The sequence below is a fragment of the Mustelus asterias genome, chromosome 8 (assembly GCF_964213995.1).
Source record: "Mustelus asterias chromosome 8, sMusAst1.hap1.1, whole genome shotgun sequence".
NCBI classification, from domain to species: Eukaryota; Metazoa; Chordata; class Chondrichthyes; order Carcharhiniformes; family Triakidae; genus Mustelus; species Mustelus asterias.
Window position 1 is genome coordinate 126,558,730 of NC_135808.1, and position 19,269 is coordinate 126,577,998.

Consider the following 19,269-nt stretch of genomic DNA (forward strand, 5'->3'; position numbering starts at 1 on the left):
TGAAGACTTGTACTCCAGAACTTGCCTCAATGTGGAAATTGCCCAGGTATGTCCTATACACAAGGAACAGGACAAACAGGGCAGCACGGTGGCACAGTGGTTAGCACTGCTGCCTCATAGCGCCAGGGACCTGGGTTCAATTCCCGGCTTGAATCACTGTCTGTGTGGAGTTTGCATGTTCTCCCCGTGTCTGCGTGGGTTTCCTCCAGGTGCTCCGGTTCCCTCCCATAGTCTGAAAGACGTGCTGATTCGGTGCATTGACCCGAACAGGCGTCGGAGTGTGGCGACTCGGGGAATTTCACAGTAACTTCACTGCAGCATTATTGTAAGCCTTACTTATGACTAATAAATAAACTTTACTTTAAATAAACCGGTCAATTACCACTCCACCAGTCTATTCTCGATTATCAGTAAAGTGATGGAAAGGATCATCAACAGCGCTATTGGGTCGCACTTATTCAGCAATAACCTGCTCACTGGCGCTCAGTTTGGATTCTGCCAGGGCACTCAGCTCCTAACCTCATTAAAGCCTTCGTTCAAACATGAATAAAAGAGCTGAATGCAAGAGGTGAGAGTGAATGCCCTTGACATCAAAGCAGCATTTGACCAAGAATGGCATCAAGGAATCCTAGCATAACTGGAGTCAATGGGATTCAAGGAGGAAATCCTCCACTGGTCAGAGTCATACCTGGCACAAAGGAAGATAGTTGTAATGGTTGGAAGTCAATCATCTCAGTTCCAGGGCATCACTGCAGGAGTTCCTCAGGGTAGTGCTCTCCATAAGACCATAAGACATAGGAGCGGAAGTAAGGCCATTCGGCCCATCGAGTCCACTCCACCATTCAATCATGGTTGATTTCAACTCCATTTACCCGCTCTCTCCCCATAGCCCTTAATTCCTCGAGAAATCAAGAATTTATCAATTTCTGTCTTGAAGACGCTCAACGTCTCGGCCTCCACAGCCCTCTGTGGCAATGAATTCCACAGACCCACCACTCTCTGGCTGAAGAAATTTCTCCTCATCTCTGTTCTAAAGTGACTCCCTTTTATTCTAAGGCTGTGCCCCCGCGTCCTAGTCTCCCCTGTTAATGGAAACAACTTCCCTACGTCCATCCTATCTAAGCCGTTCATTATCTTGTAAGTTTCTATCAGATCTCCCCTCAACCTCCTAAACTCCAATGAATATAATCCCACGATCCTCAGACGTTCATCGTATGTCAGGCCTACCATTCCTGGGATCATCCGTGTGAATCTCCGCTGGACCCGCTCCAGTGCCAGTATGTCCTTCCTGAGGTGTGGGGCCCAAAATTGCTCACAGTACTCCAAATGGGGCCTAACCAGTGCTTTATAAAGCCTCAGAAGTACATCCCTGCTTTTGTATTCCAAGCCTCTTGAGATAAATGACAACATTACATTTGCTTTCTTAATTACGGACTCAACCTGCAAGTTTACCTTTAGAGAATCCTGGACTAGGACTCCCAAGTCCCTTTGCACTTTAGCATTATGAATTTTGTCACCGTTTAGAAAATAGTCCATGCCTCTATTCTTTTTTCCAAAGTGTACGACCTCGCACTTGCCCACGTTGAATTTCATCAGCCACTTCTTGGACCACTCTCCTAAACTGTCTAAATCTTTCTGCAGCCTCCCCACCTCCTCAATACTACCTGCCCCTCCACCTATCTTTGTATCATCGGCAAACTTGGCCAGAATGCTCCCAGTCCCGTCATCTAGATCGTTAATATATAAAGAGAACAGCTGTGGCTGTTCTCCTCAAATACTGAAGCAGTTCATGCCCAAGTGCAGCAAGACCTGGACAATACCCAAGTATGGGTTGACAAGTGGCAACTAACATTCATGCCACAGAAAGCAATGACCATCTCCAACAAGAGAGAAGATAATCATCACCCCATGATATTCAGTAGCATTACCATCGATGAATTCCCCCACTATCAACATTCTGGGGATTACCATTGACCAGAAACTGAACTGCACCTGCCATATAAATACTGTGACTACAACAGGTAAGAGGTTGAGAATCTTGAAGAGTAACTACCTCCTGACTCCCCAAAGCCCGTCCACCATCTACAAGGCACAAGTTAGGAGTGTAACGGAACACTCTCCACTTGCCTGGATGAGTGCAGCTCCAACAACACTAAAGAAGACTGACACCATACAGGACAAAGCAGCCTGCTTAATTTGAATCCCTTCCATAAACATCCACTCCTTCCATCACCGGCGCAGTGGCAGCAATGTGTACCATTTACTCGGAAGTCACCAAGACTCCTCAGGCAGCATCTTCCAAACCCATGTACACGACCATCTAGACAAGGCAGCAGATACATGGGAACATCACCACCTGGATGCTTCCCTCCAAGCCACTCACATTCCTGACTTGGAAATGTATCGTCATTCTTTCACTGTTGCAGGATCAGAATCCTGGAACTCCCTCCCTAACAGAATTGTGGGTGTACATGGACTGCAGTCGTTTAGGAAGGCGGCTCATTACCACCTTCTCAAAGACAACTAGGGATGGGCAATAAATGCTAACCCACATATAGTTTACTAGTCCTGTATGTGTGATTGGTGAGTTTATGTAGACTTGTAAACGCAACAACTAATACTTTGCTTAAACTACTAATATGAACTATTGTGAAAACCGATCTGGTTCATCAATCCGAAAGGGAAGGAAATGTGCCATCCTTACCTATCTAGCCTACATGTGACTCCAGACCCAAAGCAATGTGGTTGACTCTTAAATGCCCTCTGAAATAGCTGTGCAAGCCACTCAGTTGAAGGGTAATTAGGGATGGGTAATAAATGCTGGCCCAGCCAATGACGCCCACATCCCATGAATGAATAAAAAAAGTCTCCAGACTTGCTCTATGATATCAGGCTCACAGAATTGTAAGGTGCAGAAGGAGGCCATTTGGCCCTTCATGTTTGTACCAGCTAGCCACATAAGCATCACAATTTAGTACCACTCCCCTGGTTTCTATTCAAATAATCCTCTAATGCTAAATTAATTTTTGATTCATCATTATACATTCCATGATTGAGGTTTTCTCATTTTCCGGCTCTTTTGCCTTAGTTTAGACAAATAGAGAAAATACTCACCAACTAATCACCTATTTCCTGTGACATTGCATGTTGATTTCTTTTTTTTCAAATGTGGTGGTTCATTTACTCTCAACCCAGCCACCCCTCATGCTCTTTAATCCCACCCATCATATTCACTGGGCTTTTGGGTTTGCTCCCCATCAGTCTTATTGTGTATTAAGTTAGCTCATAAAAAGCATAAAATGGTAGTTCAATTAACAACTTTTTGTATCAGATTTCTTTCAGGGATCAGATTGGAATTTAATCTCATTGCATGGTGGAATTGATTCCAAGGACTGAACAGTTCATAGGTTCCTAAATATGTGAACATTTCTGGACTTGAGTACCCAGATGTCCTAAGATTGCGAACAGTGGCAAAATAGTGAAAGTACCCAAACCCTACACATGTTTCTACTGCTGGATGGTCAGCATTAAAATCAGGTCGAAAATGCTTAATAGTTTATTCCCAGCTGTCTTTCATTGGGCAGATTCTGTCACATTACAGAAATCCTTGACGCCTTTTTCTTAACTAAGTTGTGATATGATTTGATTTATTATTGTCGCATGTATTGGTATACAGTGAAAAGTACTATTTCTTGTGCGCTATACAAAGCATACCATTGATAGAGAAGGAAAAGAGAGGGTGCACAATGTAGTGTTACAGTCAAAGCTAGGGTGTAGAGAAAGATCAACTTAATGCGAGATAGGTCCATTCAAGTCTGATGGCAGCAGGGAAGAAGCTGTTCTTGAGTCGGTTGGTACGTGACCTCAGACTTTTGTATCTTTTTCCCAGGGAAGAAGGGGGAAGAGAATGCCTAGGGTTCTTGATTATGCTGGCTATTTTTCTGAGGCAAGCGGGAAGTGTAGACGGAGTCAATAGATGGGAGGCTGGTTTGCGTGATGGACTGGGCTACGTTCATGACCCTTTGTAGCTTCTTGCAGTCTTGGTCAGAGCAGGAGCCATCCAGGCTGTGATGCATCCGGAAAGGATGCTTTCTACGGTGCATCTGTAAAAATCAGTGAGAGTTGTAGTAGACATGTCAAATTTCCTTAGCCTCCTGAGAAAGTAGAGTTCTTAACTATAAAGTCGGTGTGGAGGGACCAGGACAGGTTGTTGGTGGTCTGGACACCTAGAAACTTGAAGTTCTCGACCATTTCCACTTCATCCCCATTGATATAGATAGGGGCATGTCCTCCACCACGCTTTCTGTAGTCGATGACTATCTCCTTCATTTTAACATAGGTCACGGGTTTTATCGGTCTTTGATATATTTTTCTTTCTCGGTTTTTAGGGGGTTTACAGTTTGCAGCCACTGATAACCTGGATACAAATGGATTAATTGATTCCTTCTCTGGATTAGTATCAGGAAATGGTGACACAAGCAAACGTGCCATTCAGGTTGGATTACCCGCAAATAATGACTTTCTAATTATTCTTGTGCCAATCAAGTGAAGTCCTTTCTGGTAAAAATACAATAATTCTATTTGTTTGATTCCAGCTTGAAAGCTCTGGGACAAGGATTGCTAGGGACAATTGGTTGAATGGGACAGTTTTTATCGATAAGACTGTTGGAAATAACACATTCTTTGTTGTTATATGGGGGACCCAGACACCAGACATGTTTGTACAAGACCCCAGTGGAAAGATTTACAACAAGGTTGACTTTAGGATTGATCAAACTGTATATACAGCCCGTCTTAAGATTAAGGGCACTGCCCAGGTATGGCTCAAATTACATCCTTCAATTCTTTATGTTTTGCAGTTTATTTCTTATCAATGTAACATTTTTTTCCTCTGGTAGTATTGCCTAAGTGTCATCCTACTGTCATCCATCCATCCTCAAGAAAAGATCCCATTCTATAGAAAAGTCTTCAGCGTGTTGTTGGTCATTGGTCAATTAAATACACAATATTGGGGAGCCAATGGCCTAGTGGTATTATCGCTAGACTATCAATCCAGAAACTTAACTAATGTTCTGGGAACCCGGGTTTGAATCCTACCACGGCAAATGGTGGAATTTGCATGCCATAAAAAAAATCTGGAATTAAGAGTTTACTGAGGGCAGTAGGATGACTGTAGTCGATTGTCGGGAAAACCCGTCTGGTTCACTAATGTCCTTTAGGAAAGGAAATCTGCCATCCTTACCTATATGTGACTCCAGAGCCACAGCAATGTGGTTGACTCTCAGCTGTACTCCAAGGGAAACCCGGGTGGGCAATAAATGCTGGCCAGCTAGTGATGCTCACATCCAACTGATCAATAAAAACAAATATCTGGAATTAAGAGTCCACAAATGACTATGAAACCATTGTCGATTGTCAGAAAAAGCTACCTGGTTCGCTAATATCTTTTAGGAAAGGAAGTCTGCCATCCTTACCTGGTCTGGCCTACATATGACTCCAGAGCCACAACAATGTGGTTGACCCTCCAAGGGCAAGTAGGGATGGGCAATAAATGCTGGCCAGCCAGCGACACCCAGTTTCCACGAATGGATAGAAACAAAAATATACAGAATGTAATCATAGGGTAGAATTTTTAGGACAGTGAGTGCTCTGAGAGTCAGCACATGACAGCCCACCGCCATTTCATAGAATCCCTGCAGTGCAAAAGGAGGACCATTCAAGCCTGCAAGGACAAAAATCCCACCCAGTCCCTAACCTTTTGACCCCACGCTTACCCTGCTAATCCCCCTGACACTAAGGGGCAATTTAGCATGGCCAATCCACCTAACCTGCACAAGTACAGTCGCCCCAAGGCCAGAATCGAACCCGGGTCTCTGGCGTTCCGAAGCACCAGTGCTGACCGCCCTGCTCAATTGAGTGTTGACTGGCTAATCTGACTTGGCTGAAAGTCCTCCAGGCACAGCGCTACAGTGGCCAGAAGAGGTGCTGCAGCCCTGCCTGCACCCCGGGACTCGCAGGATAGGCAAGCGGGGATGAACGTCGAAGCCCCGCGGCGGGAGGATGGCAGTGTTGGGAGATAGGCGCGGTGGGGTTCCCGGAGGGTGCCCTGAAAAATCTGATGGGGCATTCGCGTCCGAGATGGAGAATGCTGGAAAACGGAGTGGCCTCCTGCCCATGAGCGACACTTACACATCTGGCTGGTAACCATGGCAGATCGTCCTCTCCCTCTGGCGGCAGGCGCGCTGCACATGCGCAGCTGCGCCACCCGCCAACCGAAACAGCACGCGAGTGCGGCATGCGCCCGATGGGGACAGGTAACTTTGTGCCCAGGTAGAATGATCATAGGACACAAGGGAGGACCATTGACCTCATTCTAAATATCTCAGACATTCTCAAATTGGTTTCCTTTCTTACACTAATTGATTGATCCAATTTTACTTTGTACTTTCACGTTGACCAAGTTAACAGTTTACCGGTTATCTCCCTTCCCTCACCTTTTTTCCCCCTTTTGTAAATTTTACCTCTGTCCCATCCATTTCCTCCCTCCCCCAACATCTTCATCTGTCACAGTTTACCCTCTCATTTTAGCTTCTCTGCCATTTGGCCATCTCTCTTTATTCTCTCAGTGGACAGCCATGAGCAGACTTTTCCCCTGATTTCTGTGGCTATGACATCTTTTACTCCCTCCCCCTGCAGTATAAATATCTCCCACTTTCGATGCCTTTTAGCTTTGACAAAGGGTCATCTGGACTCGAAACGTCAGCTCTTTTTTCTCCTTACAGATGCTGCCAGACCTGCTGAGATTTTCCAGCATTTTCTCTTTCAGTTTACCAGCCTCATCACCTATGTAGCCACTTGGTGCTATTTCCTCCCTGCAGTTTGTTTCAGTCACACCCAATCACAAACCCACTGATACCTTTAGCCTGTGTACATCCTGGAAAGCCTCCGTTTTCAGAGGCCCAGGGAGGCGTTCCTGAACAAGACAGGGATGGAGCTCCTATCTGTCTTACAATTAAAAATGAACATTTGTTTCCCAGACTGGACCTTGGAAGTACAATATCCAGAATCTTGGAACAGAACAGGTTATAGCTATCACAGTAACATCTCAAGCGGCAGATCAGAAAGTTCCCCCAGTAAGGGTCAATGCACACATCAACAGGAAGGATTCAACCAGCCCAATGATAATTTATGCGGAAGTCAGTCAAGGATTTTTACCCATCCTGTTTGTGAATGTGACTGCAATAATTGAACGGCCCGCTGGCCCTCCAGTTGAGCAGCGCCTTTCTGATGATGGCCTAGGTAAGAAACGTAATGTGATCCTGTGAAATAGAATGTACACTTATGTTGTAAGCATCTGGAATATGGATATATCCAATTTTAGCTTTCTTTACATAAAAAGTATTCTAATTCTGCAACCTCTCCTTTCCTTTTTCCCTATGTACTCTATATACGGTATGTTTGTCTGTATACCGTGCAAGAAACAATACTTTTCACTATATCCCAATACATAGGCAGTACAATGGGACAGTAGTTAGCACTGCTGTCTCAGCGCCAGGGACCCGGGTTCTATTCTGGCCTTGGGTGACTGTCTGTGAAGTTTGCATATTCTCCCTGTGCCTGCATGGATTTCGTTTGGTGCTCCAGTTTCATTAGCAGGGTAAAGACGTGGGGTTACAGGGAGAGGGTGGGATTGTTGTCAGTGCAGGCTCGATGGGTCGAATGGCCTCCTTCTGCATTGTAGGGATTCTATGATTCAATGTGACAATAATAATCAAATCAAAGAAAGTACAGAAAGGCATGCTTTGACATGGCTCAGTTTTGAAAGGTCTTTGCAGTTTTCACTGTCAAACTAATGTAAAGGCGCCATAGTCCCAGATGACCACAGGCTGCTCTTCCCTTTGAGGGGAAAAGCTGACTGGTAGTGAGTTAATCTGAAGATCACCACACCTCAGGCAAGGGGCAAGGTTACGAAGGTACTGAATAACCTCAACTGGTACAGGAATTGAACCTGAGCTGTTGGAATCACTCAACTGCCAAGCAATTAAGCAAGCTTGAGGGTGGAGCCTCCCTCTCACTCTACTAATGCATTGGGGTAGTAAGGCAGGATTTGAGGGCTGCTGATTCCCTTTACACTGGATATCCCAGTGCACCAGCTATCTCTTAGTATTCCTACAGTGCAGAAGGAGGCCATTCTGCCCCTCAACTCAGTATCGACTCTGACCGCGGTGGCCAAGGTGATTAAGAAGGCATATGGCATGCTTGCCATATGTTCAGTTGGGGCACTGAGTACAAGAGTTGGGAAATCATGTTGCTGCTACATAAAACCTTGGTTAGGCCGCATTTGGAGTATTGCGTGCAGTTCTGGTCACCACAGTATCAGAAGGACCTGGAAGCTTTGGAGAGAGTGCAAAGAAGGTTCACCAGGAAGTTGCCTGGTCTTGAGAGTGTTGACGATGAGGAGAGTTTGAATAAACTAGGATTATTTTCATTGGAAAAATAGAGGTTGAGAGGAGACACAATAAAGGTCTACAAACTTATGAGAGGCAGAGACAGGGTGGATAGTCAGAGGCTTTTCTCCAGGGTGGAAGTGTCAATTACAAGGAGGCACAGGTTCAAGGTGAGAGGGGGGAAAATTTAAGGGAGATGTGCGGAGAAAGTTTTTCACGCAGAGAGGTGAGTGCCTGGAACGTACTGCCAGAGGAGGTGGTGGAAGCAGGCACATTAGCAACATTTAAGAGACATCTGGATGGGTACATGAATAGGAAGGGAATAGAGGGATACAGACCGAGTAAGGACAGAAGGTTTTATTTTAGTTTAGTTATGGCATCACGATCGGCACAGACTTGGAGGGCCGAAGAGCCTGTTCCTGTGCTGTACTTTTCTTTGTTCTCTGTTCTCTTTGTTCTTTGATAAAGCATCTTATCTAGACCCTATCCCCTTGACCCCACATGTTTAATCCACCTTCCTCCAATTACTGGGGTAACGGATTCCCATCATGCTCTTGACCACACCCAGCAGTAATTCCAGTGGTACACCATCGATCTGGGTGTTGCCCTTCATCCAATGTGCCTCATCCCTGCTGAACACCTCCAATGTCCATCTACACATTGCCTCCTGAAACACACCTGAGATTACATCATCCGGATGCACATCGCACTCACTGCCTATCTCGGGGATGCAAAACACAAAGATTTATTTGTACAATAGCATAGATCAAAGAACAAAGAAAATTACAGCACAGGAACAGGCCCTTCGGCCCTCCAAGCCTGCACCGAACATGCCGCCCGACTGAACTAAAACTCCTGATCCTTCCGGGGACCATACCCCTTCATTCCCATCCTATTCATGTATTTGTCCAGACGCCCCTTAAAAGTCACTATCATATCTGCTTCCACTACCTCCCCCGGCAGCAAGTTCCAGGCACCCACCACCCTTTGTGTAAAAAACTTGCCTCGTACATCTCCTTTAAACCTTGCCCCTCGCACCTTAAACCTATGCCCCCTAGTAATTGACTCTTCCACCCTGGGAAAAAGCTTCTGACTATCCACGCTGTCCATACCCCTCATAATCTTGTAGACTTCTATCAGGTCGCCCCTCAACCTCCGTCGTTCCAAAGAGAACAAACCAAGTTTCTCCAACCTCTCCTCATAGCTAATGCCCTCCATACCTGGCAACATCCTGGTAAATCTTTTCTGTATCCTTTCCAAAGCCTGCACATCCTTCTGGTAGTGTGGCGACCAGAATTGAACACTATATTCCAAGTGTTCCAATCCCTAACTAAGGTTCTGTAAACATGACTTGCCAATTTTTAAACTCAGTGCCCCGGCTGATGAAGGCAAGCATGCCGTATGCCTTCTTGACTACCTTCTCCACCTACATTGCCACCTTCAGTGACCTGTGTACCTGTACACCCAGATCCCTCTGCCTATCAATACTCTTAAGGGTTCTGCCATTTACTGTATATTTCCCATCTGTATTAGATTTTCCAAAATGCATTACCTCACATTTGTCCAGATTAAACTCCATCTGCCATCTCTCCCAAGTCTCCAACTGATCTATATCCTGCTGTATCCTCTGACAGTCCTCATCGCTATCCGCAATTCCACCAACCTTTGTGTTGTACGCAAACTTACTAATCAAACCAGTTACATTTTCCTCCAAATCATTTATATATATATATTACAAACAGCAAAGATCCCAGCACTGATCCCAGAGGAATGCCACTTGTCACAGCCCTCCATTCAGAAACGCACCTTTCCACTGCTACCCTCTGTCTTCTATGACCGAGCCAGTTCTGTATCCATCTTGCTAGCTCACCTCTGATCCTGTGCAACTTCATCTTCTGCACCAGATCATACATTCTGACTCACTGCATTGACTACTGTGTTTCCTTGTGCAATTTGATCTCCCCGTAAACCTCACAACCCCCACACACTCCTATCACCCATCACCACAAGCCAGCTGAAACGCTGCCTTGCTGTTTACATCGGGACCAATGCATTACAGGTGCGGCAATTGCAGCCATGATCTTTTTACTTTGCACTTGTCAACACTGAGTACTGATATGTGAGTGTATGAATTTCCATTTTGTGGCTTTGACAAGAACTTCTGTACAGTATTATTATTCCATGCTCCTCTCTTGAGGTGGCGCAGTGGTTAGCACACTGCCTCACTGCGCCAGAGACCAGGGTTCAATTCCCAGCTTGGGTCACTGTTTGTGTGGAGTTTGCACGTTCTCCCCGTGTCTGCGTGCGTTTCCTCTGGGTGCTCCGGTTTTGTCCCACACTCCAAAGACGTGCGGGTTAGGTGAATTGGCCATGCTAAATTCTCCCTCAATGTACCCGAACAGGCACTGGAGTGTGGTGCCTAGGGCATTTTCACAGTAACTTCATTGCAGTGTTAATGTAAGCCAATTTGTCACACTAATAAATAAACTTTTAAAATTTAAAAACTGTGTACAGCTGTTTACCCTTTCTTGCCTTTAGGTGCTGATGTTGTCAAGAATGATGGTATCTACACCAAATATTTCTACAACTTTAGTGGAGCTGGAAGGTACAGCCTTAAAGTGCGTGTGCAAGGAAAGGATGCGATTGTAAAGATGACAGGAAGACCTTCCTTGTATATACCAGGATTTGTAGAAAATGGTAATAAATACTTGACAATGGTGTGAAAGCCCATGTAGAGATCCCATAGAGTGGTGTATGATTTTATATCAGGGTGATCTTTGACTTGCAGGTTCACTGAATGAATTGAGTGCTACCTGTCTGAGTTCCTGTGTGTGGATGCCCAGATAACTTGCATAATGCTCAGATTCTCTCATCAAAAGGTGCAAGAACTCATATCAGTCCTTGCAGCCCTCCCCAGGTCCTAGTGTGAGAGGACAATGATGGAGTCGGGAGGAGGATTACTCTGATGATACTGTGCACCAGAGCTCTGTATTCTGCACCTGGACCTCCGAAATGTGGAGCGTACCTGTTCCCAGAATCCTCCTTCATAGTGTAGGATTGTCAGATGTTATAAAGCAGAGGTTGATTCCCCCCCTCTGAGAACTGACACCTTAACACCCCAAGGAGGAGTACCTTGCCCTGTAATCTGTAAAAAGTGTGAGTGACCTACTCTTCAGCAACTTCTAGTGGTTAAATAAAAATAAATCCCTGACACTCTCTCTAATATCAACACATTACAATTTATTTATCTAAATAACAGTGAACAAATTAACTAAACTACTAACAAACTAAATAAATCCCTTCTATTAACAATTCCCGGATAAGACAAGATTCTAATGGAATGCTGTTCAAATCATTACATTTCCCACTCATTAACAAAATGGAATTTTGTCACTCTCTAAATTACAACCAGGTTTGGTGTCTTCTGGAATATTCTGGGCTTTCTCTGTTGATTCTTCTGTCTGGAACTTCTTTCTTCTTTGGTACCTTTGTTATCTAGATGATGCTTTCTCTAAGACATAGACAAAACTATGAGAGCCAGCAATTCTCTCTCTCTCAAGAGCTGAGAGCTGTTAGCTCCGGCAGGTGGCAGTTGCTCTCCCCCTTTCTCCCACTGCCCCCTTCTTTTATACCCATGATGACATATCAATATTTCCCACAATAGGATTGGTCCTAGATTGTCAAAACCATCAGATTTAAATTTCATAGGTTTTTGGTATCAAAGTGCCTGATTCAAATTGATTGGCTAAATTCAAAAGCCTGTTGTCTTGGTTGCTTGGCCTTTCGATACAAATGTTTCAGTTTGGGCTCTCTGTGTATTTGCATTTTAAATCTCTAAGCACAGAAAAAGCACCACCTTTTAACGGGACCGCGCAATGTTTTCCCACCCTCCCTAGCATTTTACAATTTTACAAACACCATATTCTAACTTCCTACCTCCCAATCTACAATTACTCTGCCCAACTTCACAACACAGGGGAAGCCATACTTACTAGAGTAGCTCACTGAGGAGAATTTAAAAAGATTAAAACCAGTTTTTCCCAGGGTGGGAGAGTCAATTACGAGGGGGCATAAGTTTAAGGTGCGAGGGGCAAGGTTTAAAGGAGATGTTTTTTACACAGAGAGTGATGGGTGTCTGGAACTCGCTGCCGGGGGAGGTAGTGGAAGCAGATACAATAGTGACTTTTAAGGGGCGTCTTGACAAATACATGAAATAGGATGGGAATAGAGGAATATGGTCCCCGGAAGGATAGGTGGTTTTAGTTCAGTCGGGCAGCATGGTCGGTGCAGGCTTGGAGGGCCGAAGGGCCTGTTGCTGTGCTGTAATTTTCTTTGTTCTTTGTTCAGTTCTAACTCCTGAGTAACTGACAGCACCATGATCCAATGCAGTTTATTGTTAATAGTCTAAGTGATCTGGATCCAAAATATTCATTTCTTTCTTTTCATGTAGATGGTATTCATCCAAATCAACCAAGACCTCCAATCAACACGGATAATCCTGATAAATTAAATTTCAGCCGGGTCCAGCCAGGAGGAACTTCGGGTTCCCAGGGAAAACCCCTTGTTGACTTTCCACCGTGTAAAATCAAAGACCTTCAAGCAACATTAGTTCAAGATGAAGTTGATCTGGAGTGGACAGCCCCAGGAGAAGATTACGATCAAGGAGCAGGTAATTGTTGCTGAATTTATGTGACTGATGAGGAGTTTGTTTTCCTAGGAATGATTTGAACAGACGGTTGATGACTTCTGCTGATCAGTGATGCTATCATACATGGAAGAAAACCACCTACTCACAGGAAGAGAGAACAAGGAATATTGAACGACAGCACAGTGGTTATCACAGCACCAGGGACCCAGGTTCGATTCCGGCCTTGGTTGGAGTTTGCACGTTCTCCCCATGTCTGCTCCGGTTTCCTCCCTCACTCCAAAGATATGTAGGTTAAATTGATTGGCCATGCTAAATTGACCCTAGTTTTGGGGGGATTAGCAGGGTAAATATGTGGGTTACGGGGATAGGGCCTGGCTGGGATTGTTGCTGGTGCGGGCTCAATGGGCCGAATGGCCTCCTTCTGCACTGTAGGGATTCTATGATTCCATGAAGACGGAATCAAGCTTTGGTGATACAGCGAATTTGGCACACAAAGCTGACTCGGGTTCGATTATCGACTTGGATCACTGCCTGTGCAGAGTCTGCACGTTCTCCCCATGACTGCATGGGTTTGCTCCAGGTGCTCTGGTTCACTCCCAGAGTCTGAAATTCGTGCTGGTTAGGTGCTGCATTGGCCAAGCTAAATTCTCCCCCAATGTAGCTGAACAGGCGCCGGAGTGTGGCGACTAGGGGATTTTCACAGTAACTTCATTGCAGTGCTAATGTAAGCCTACTTGTGACACTAATAAATAAACTTTAATCTTTTATGTTGGAACTCTGGAATATTTGCAGAAAATGCTCGCAGTATTCTCGTAATACTGCAAGTCTGGCAGCATCTGTGAAGAGAGAGAGAGACAGAGAATTCACGTTTCAGGTCAATGATCTTGAATCGCCATGGATTCAAGCGCAGGTGGCAGAAAAGGGGCTTTGGGGGGAAAGGGGGAGATGTGTTGGCACCTTGATATGTTAACTCTCTCTCCACAAATGTTGGTAGATCTACTGTATTTTCACAAGTTTGTGCTTTTAGTTTAGATTTCCAGCGTCTGTCGTATTTTGCTTTTGTGTTGGCAGGTATGAGTCTTGATTGACAGAGATTGTGGGTAGCTAAGTGAATGAGATGAGGTGCATGGTGCAGTGTCCGAGGCTAGTGGAAAAGTTGCTGGAATGTGACATCTGAAGGTGCATTCACTGACCTTGACCACTTCTGTGAGGTCATTGAACTCCTGGCAGCATTGCATCCAGTTCCTCAGGACTACATTACTAGCATGGACTGTGATGGCGATCTGCTCCCGTTTCCTCTTCAGTTGTCTGGAGGGCCTCCTATTGATGAAGGACCTGTCTCCCTCTCCTCTTGTTCTCTTCCTGCACCTAGGCCTGCAGTTCTATATTCTAGAACCTTGGAGATTTCTGTCTGCCAAGTTGTGCTATTCCTTTTTCCTTCCCAAGCCCAATTCACTTCAGCAACGGATTTCAGCACCTACTTAGGCCAAAATAGACCTCCCCATTAGGAGATGCGGGCTTGCTTTAAATTTGGAACTCAAGCTAAGCTCTCAGTATTTTGAGCCTCTCTTACGGCATGCAGCTGTGCAACAGCATCTTAGTGCTAGTTATCTGGCCTACATGTGACTCCAGATCCACAACAATGTGGTGGATGCTTAAATCACCTAGCAAGCCACCTGGTCCATGGGCAATTAGGGATCCTAAATATCTCCCAGCATTGAATAATATTTAGAATACAGGATCGGGCCTTTCAGCCATTGTTCATGGCCCTGCCTCCACACCAGCTTCCTCCCAGTCTTCTTCACCCAATCCCACTTCATGTTTCTCCTGAATTCCCTATTGGTTTGATTAGTGACAGTTATTTGTGGCCCCTAGTTCTTCTCTCACCCACAAGTGGAAACATCTTCTTCATTTCCATCCCATCAAACGCTTGAATCGCCTTAAAAGCTCCTCTCCATTATCTCCGCATGTCTCAAGTTTCTCAGTTCTGAAGCAAGGTCATGGGCCTGAACTGTTTCTCTTTCCACAGATGCTGCCAGCCCTGCTGAGTATTTTCAGAATTTTCTGTTTTGATTTGAAGTTTCGCCTGTAATTTGCCGTCACACTATTTCCAAAGTCTTGACACCCCTTGCTGAGTTGCGGGGCCCAGAATCCGGTGCAAAATTCCAGCTGAGATTTGACCGCTCAGCATAGGAACATAAGAAATAGGAGCAGGAGTAGGCCATCTAGCCCCTCGAGCCTGCCCCGCCATTCAATAAGATCATGGCTAATCTGAAGTGAATCAGTTCCACTTACCCGCCTGCTCCCCATAACCCTTAATTCCCCTACCGATCAGAAATTCATCTATCCGTGACTTAAACATATTCAACGAGGTAGCCTCCACCACTTCAGTGGGCAGAGAATTCCAGAGATTCACCACCCTCTGAGAGAAGAAGTTCCTCCTCAACTCTGTCCTAAACTGACCCCCCTTTATTTTGAGGCTGTGCCCTCTAGTTCTGGTTTCCTTTCTAAGTGGAAAGAATCTCTCCACTTCTACCCTATCCAGCCCCTTCATTATCTTATATGTCTCTATAAGTTCACCCCTCAGCCTTCTAAACTCCAACGAGTACAAACCCAATCTAATAAGCTCCTCATTTTGATGCTGTGTTTTACCTATGTGGTTACGGATCTCCAGTGCTTCTTAAATACTTGTGTGAGTACATTCATTTCTTTCCAATCCTTTTTCAATTTCGCCTTTCCTTAGCGTCCCGCTATGAGATGAGAAGGAGTGGCAGCCGCCTACAGCTACGGGACAGTTTCTCAAGCGCTGCCCTGGTTAACTTGACCAACTTGAGGCCACAGCCTTTTGGCTCGAGGGAAACCGTCTCAATTGTCCTTCAGAAGGCAAGACTGCAAAATGGGTCAAACATCTACTTTGCTATCCGTGCGTACGACAAAATCAATCAGGCCTCGGAGATATCGAATATTGCCAAGATTTCAGTCTTTGTCAAATTGATTGAGCACCCAAAAGGCTACATTATATCAGAAAAGACCTGGATTGCAATCGTTGTCACATCTGTTATTTGTTTGACTGCTGGGATCATATTTTTCACTGTGTGCAAAAGGAAGCGAAAGAGAGTAAACGCAGATGCTTAACGTCCTTGCAGCTAGAACGGACAGCATGCACTTAATGAGGCCAATCTTTACACTTTGTACATGGATAAACGCGATATGGATTGAGCAGCGAGTGGGGGGGAAGGGCTGCAGATTGTCAGTGTTTATCCCATTTTCCGGGGTTCTTTGGCTCTTCGACCAAAGTTATGGTGGACTGTTAGAACACACCCCCCCCCCCCCCCCCCCCCCCCCATTCCACCCACAACTCCATTGGAGAAAGTTGCCCACTCCTTGCTTAACCGCCTGGGGGACCGGGAGAGGTAGGAAGGCTGCACAGTTTTATAGCTATATTCCACTAGTACCTCAGATGTACTCCAAGGCGTCTAAACTGTGGCTATTGGCACAAATACATAATTTCTCTGGCTTTGCAAAAATTTGTATCTCCTTACAGCAAAATAATCTGTATAATTGACCACTTCAGATTTTATTTCTGTTGCCCGCATTAATAAAAAATGTCTTGTGCAATGAGAGTGTTTGAGTGTATTACTTGGCTTTAAACTTAAACTACTTCCCAGATACTTTATTTATTATTACAAACCAAAGGACAGGAGTCCACTCAAATTCTCCTAAGCAAACTTTCATTTAGAAACATAGAAAAACTACAGCACAAAACAGGCCCTTCTGCCCCACAAGTTGTGCCGAACATATCCCTACCTTTTAGGCCTACCTATAACCCTCCATCCTATCAAGTCCCATGTACTGATCCAGGAGTCTCTCAAAAGACCCTATTGAGTTTGCCTCCACCACCACTGACGGCAGCCGATTCCACTCGCCCACCACCCTCTGTGTGAAAAGCTTCCCCCTAACATCTCCCCTGTACCTACACCTCAGCACCTTAAACCTGTGTCCTCTCGTAGCAGCCATTTCCACCCTGGGAAAAAGCCTCTGAGAATCCACCCGATCTATGCCTCTCAACATCTTATATACCTCTATTAGGTCTCCTCTCATCCTTCGTCTCTCCAAGGAAAAAGACCGAGCTCCCTCAGCCTATCCTCATAAGGCATGCCACTCAATCCAGGCAACATCCTTGTAAATCTCCTCTGCATCCTTTCAATCTTTTCCACATCCTTCCTGTAATGAGGCGACCAGAACTGAGCACAGTACTCCAAGTGGGGTCTGACAAGGGTCTTATATAGCTGCATCATTATCCCCGGACTCCTAAAATCAATCCCTCGATTGATAAAGGCCAGCACACCATACGCCTTCTTAACCACCTCCTCCACCTGCAGGGCCGATTTTAGAGTCCTATGGACCCGGACCCCAAGGTCCTTCTGATCCTCTACAGTACTAAGAGTCTTTCCCTTTATATTGTTGCAAGGCGTTCGATAAGGTCCCCCATGCAAGGCTTCTAGAAAAAGTTAGAGGGCATGGGATCCAAGGGGTTGCTGCCAGATGGATCCAGAACTGGCTTGCCCAAAGGAGGCAGAAAGTGGGTATAGATGGGTCTTTTTGTAAATGGAGGTCGGTCACCAGTGGTGTGCCCCAGGGATCTGTTCTGGGACCCTTGCTGTTTGTCATTTTCATAAATGACCTGGATGAGGAAGCGGAGGGATGGGTTGGTAAGTTTGCCGATGACACGAAGGTTGGTGGGGTTGTGGATAGTCTGGAGGGATGTCAAAAGTTACAGAAGGACACAGATAGTATGCAAGACTGGGCGGACAAGTGGCAGATGGACTTCAACCCAGTAAAATGCGTCGTGGTCCATTTTGGTAGGTCAAATGGGATGAAGGAGTACAATATAAAGGGAAAGACTCTTAGTAGGATGTTGCCTGGATTGAGTGGCATGTCTTATGAGGATAGGCTGAGGGAGCTCGGTCTTTTCTCCTTGGAGAGACGAAGGATGAGAGGAGACCTGATAGAGGTGTATAAGATGTTGAGAGGCATAGATCGGGTGGACTCTCAGGCTTTTTCCCGGGGTGGAAATTTCTGTTATGAGAGGACACAGGTTTAAGGTGCTGGGGGTAGGTACAGGGGAGATGTTAGGGATAAGTTTTTCACACAGAGGGTGGTGGGCGGGTGGAATCGGCTGCCGTCAGTGGTGGTGGAGGCGAACTCAATAGGGTCTTTTAAGTGACTCCTGGATGAGTACATGGAGCTTAATAGGATGGAGGATTATAGGTAGGTCTAGAAGGTAGGGACGTGTTCGGCACAACTTGTGGAGCCGAAGGGCCTGTTTGTGCTGTAGTTTTTCTATGTTCTATGTTCATCCCATTTGACCTGCCAAAATGGACCACTACGCATTTATCTGGGTTGAAGTCCATCTATTTAACACTTCAAGTACAGAACTCAAACTTATAACGGTTGCAACACATTGGGCCCGATTTTATCATCGTGTTGTGCCAGTTTTCAGGCACGAAAACTTGGTAAAGTCGGGCATGAGGCGAGTAGCACGAGCTGCTTCCGCCTCTGCGCCGGTTCCCCCTTTACCAAGGCCCGAAAATGGCCACAATCGAGACTGCGCCTGAAAAGGGCATGACTGCCATTTAAATGCATTTGCATGCATTTAAATTGACTTTATGGGCTGCGCGCCCAACTTTACCGGCACTTCCCCCTTTACCACCGCGTTCACCCATCCAGAATCGGCGCGAAACAGACATGCTCTATATAAGTCCGATTCAGGCGCTTCAATTAATGAGGAGGTAGGTACCTAATGTCCAAATGCTCTCTGCTTGAGATCGGTGAGGAGGGGGGGTCCGCTGCCAGTGGGCCTAAGGTCAGTGGAGGGGAAGGGGAGACGGCTGCCACTCTGTCTGTGATCAGTGAGAGGGAAGGGGGTCCGCTGCCACTCTGCCTGTGATCAGTGGGGTGGAAAGGCGGGTGCACGCTGCCACTCTTCCTATGATTAGTGGGGGGAAGGGGGGAGTGGACGCGATCGGCCTGGGGGGTGGGGGGATAAGGGGGTCAGTAATGTTGGGAGGACGGGGCAATGTCTGTGGGGGCCAGGGGGAGGCATTATCCGGCCCGGGAGCGATGTGGCAGGGGGGCAGCATTCTATAACCTTTTTGCTGCGCATGCGCAGTT

General features: G+C 45.8%; 1 protein-coding gene across 1 annotated transcript in view; it reads left to right on the forward strand.

Annotated features, from left to right (window-relative positions):
• The window catches only part of LOC144497541 (calcium-activated chloride channel regulator 1-like), a 53,018-nt gene extending 36,307 nt beyond the window's left edge, over positions 1-16,711 (forward strand). The window contains exons 9-14 of the mRNA XM_078218943.1: positions 4,389-4,495; positions 4,596-4,817; positions 7,038-7,299; positions 10,986-11,144; positions 12,898-13,116; positions 15,839-16,711. Coding sequence (XP_078075069.1) covers positions 4,389-4,495; positions 4,596-4,817; positions 7,038-7,299; positions 10,986-11,144; positions 12,898-13,116; positions 15,839-16,230 — 1,361 coding nt within the window. The 3' untranslated portion in view covers positions 16,231-16,711. The remainder of the gene's footprint in view (positions 1-4,388; positions 4,496-4,595; positions 4,818-7,037; positions 7,300-10,985; positions 11,145-12,897; positions 13,117-15,838) is intronic.
• The last annotated feature ends 2,558 nt before the right edge of the window (positions 16,712-19,269 follow it).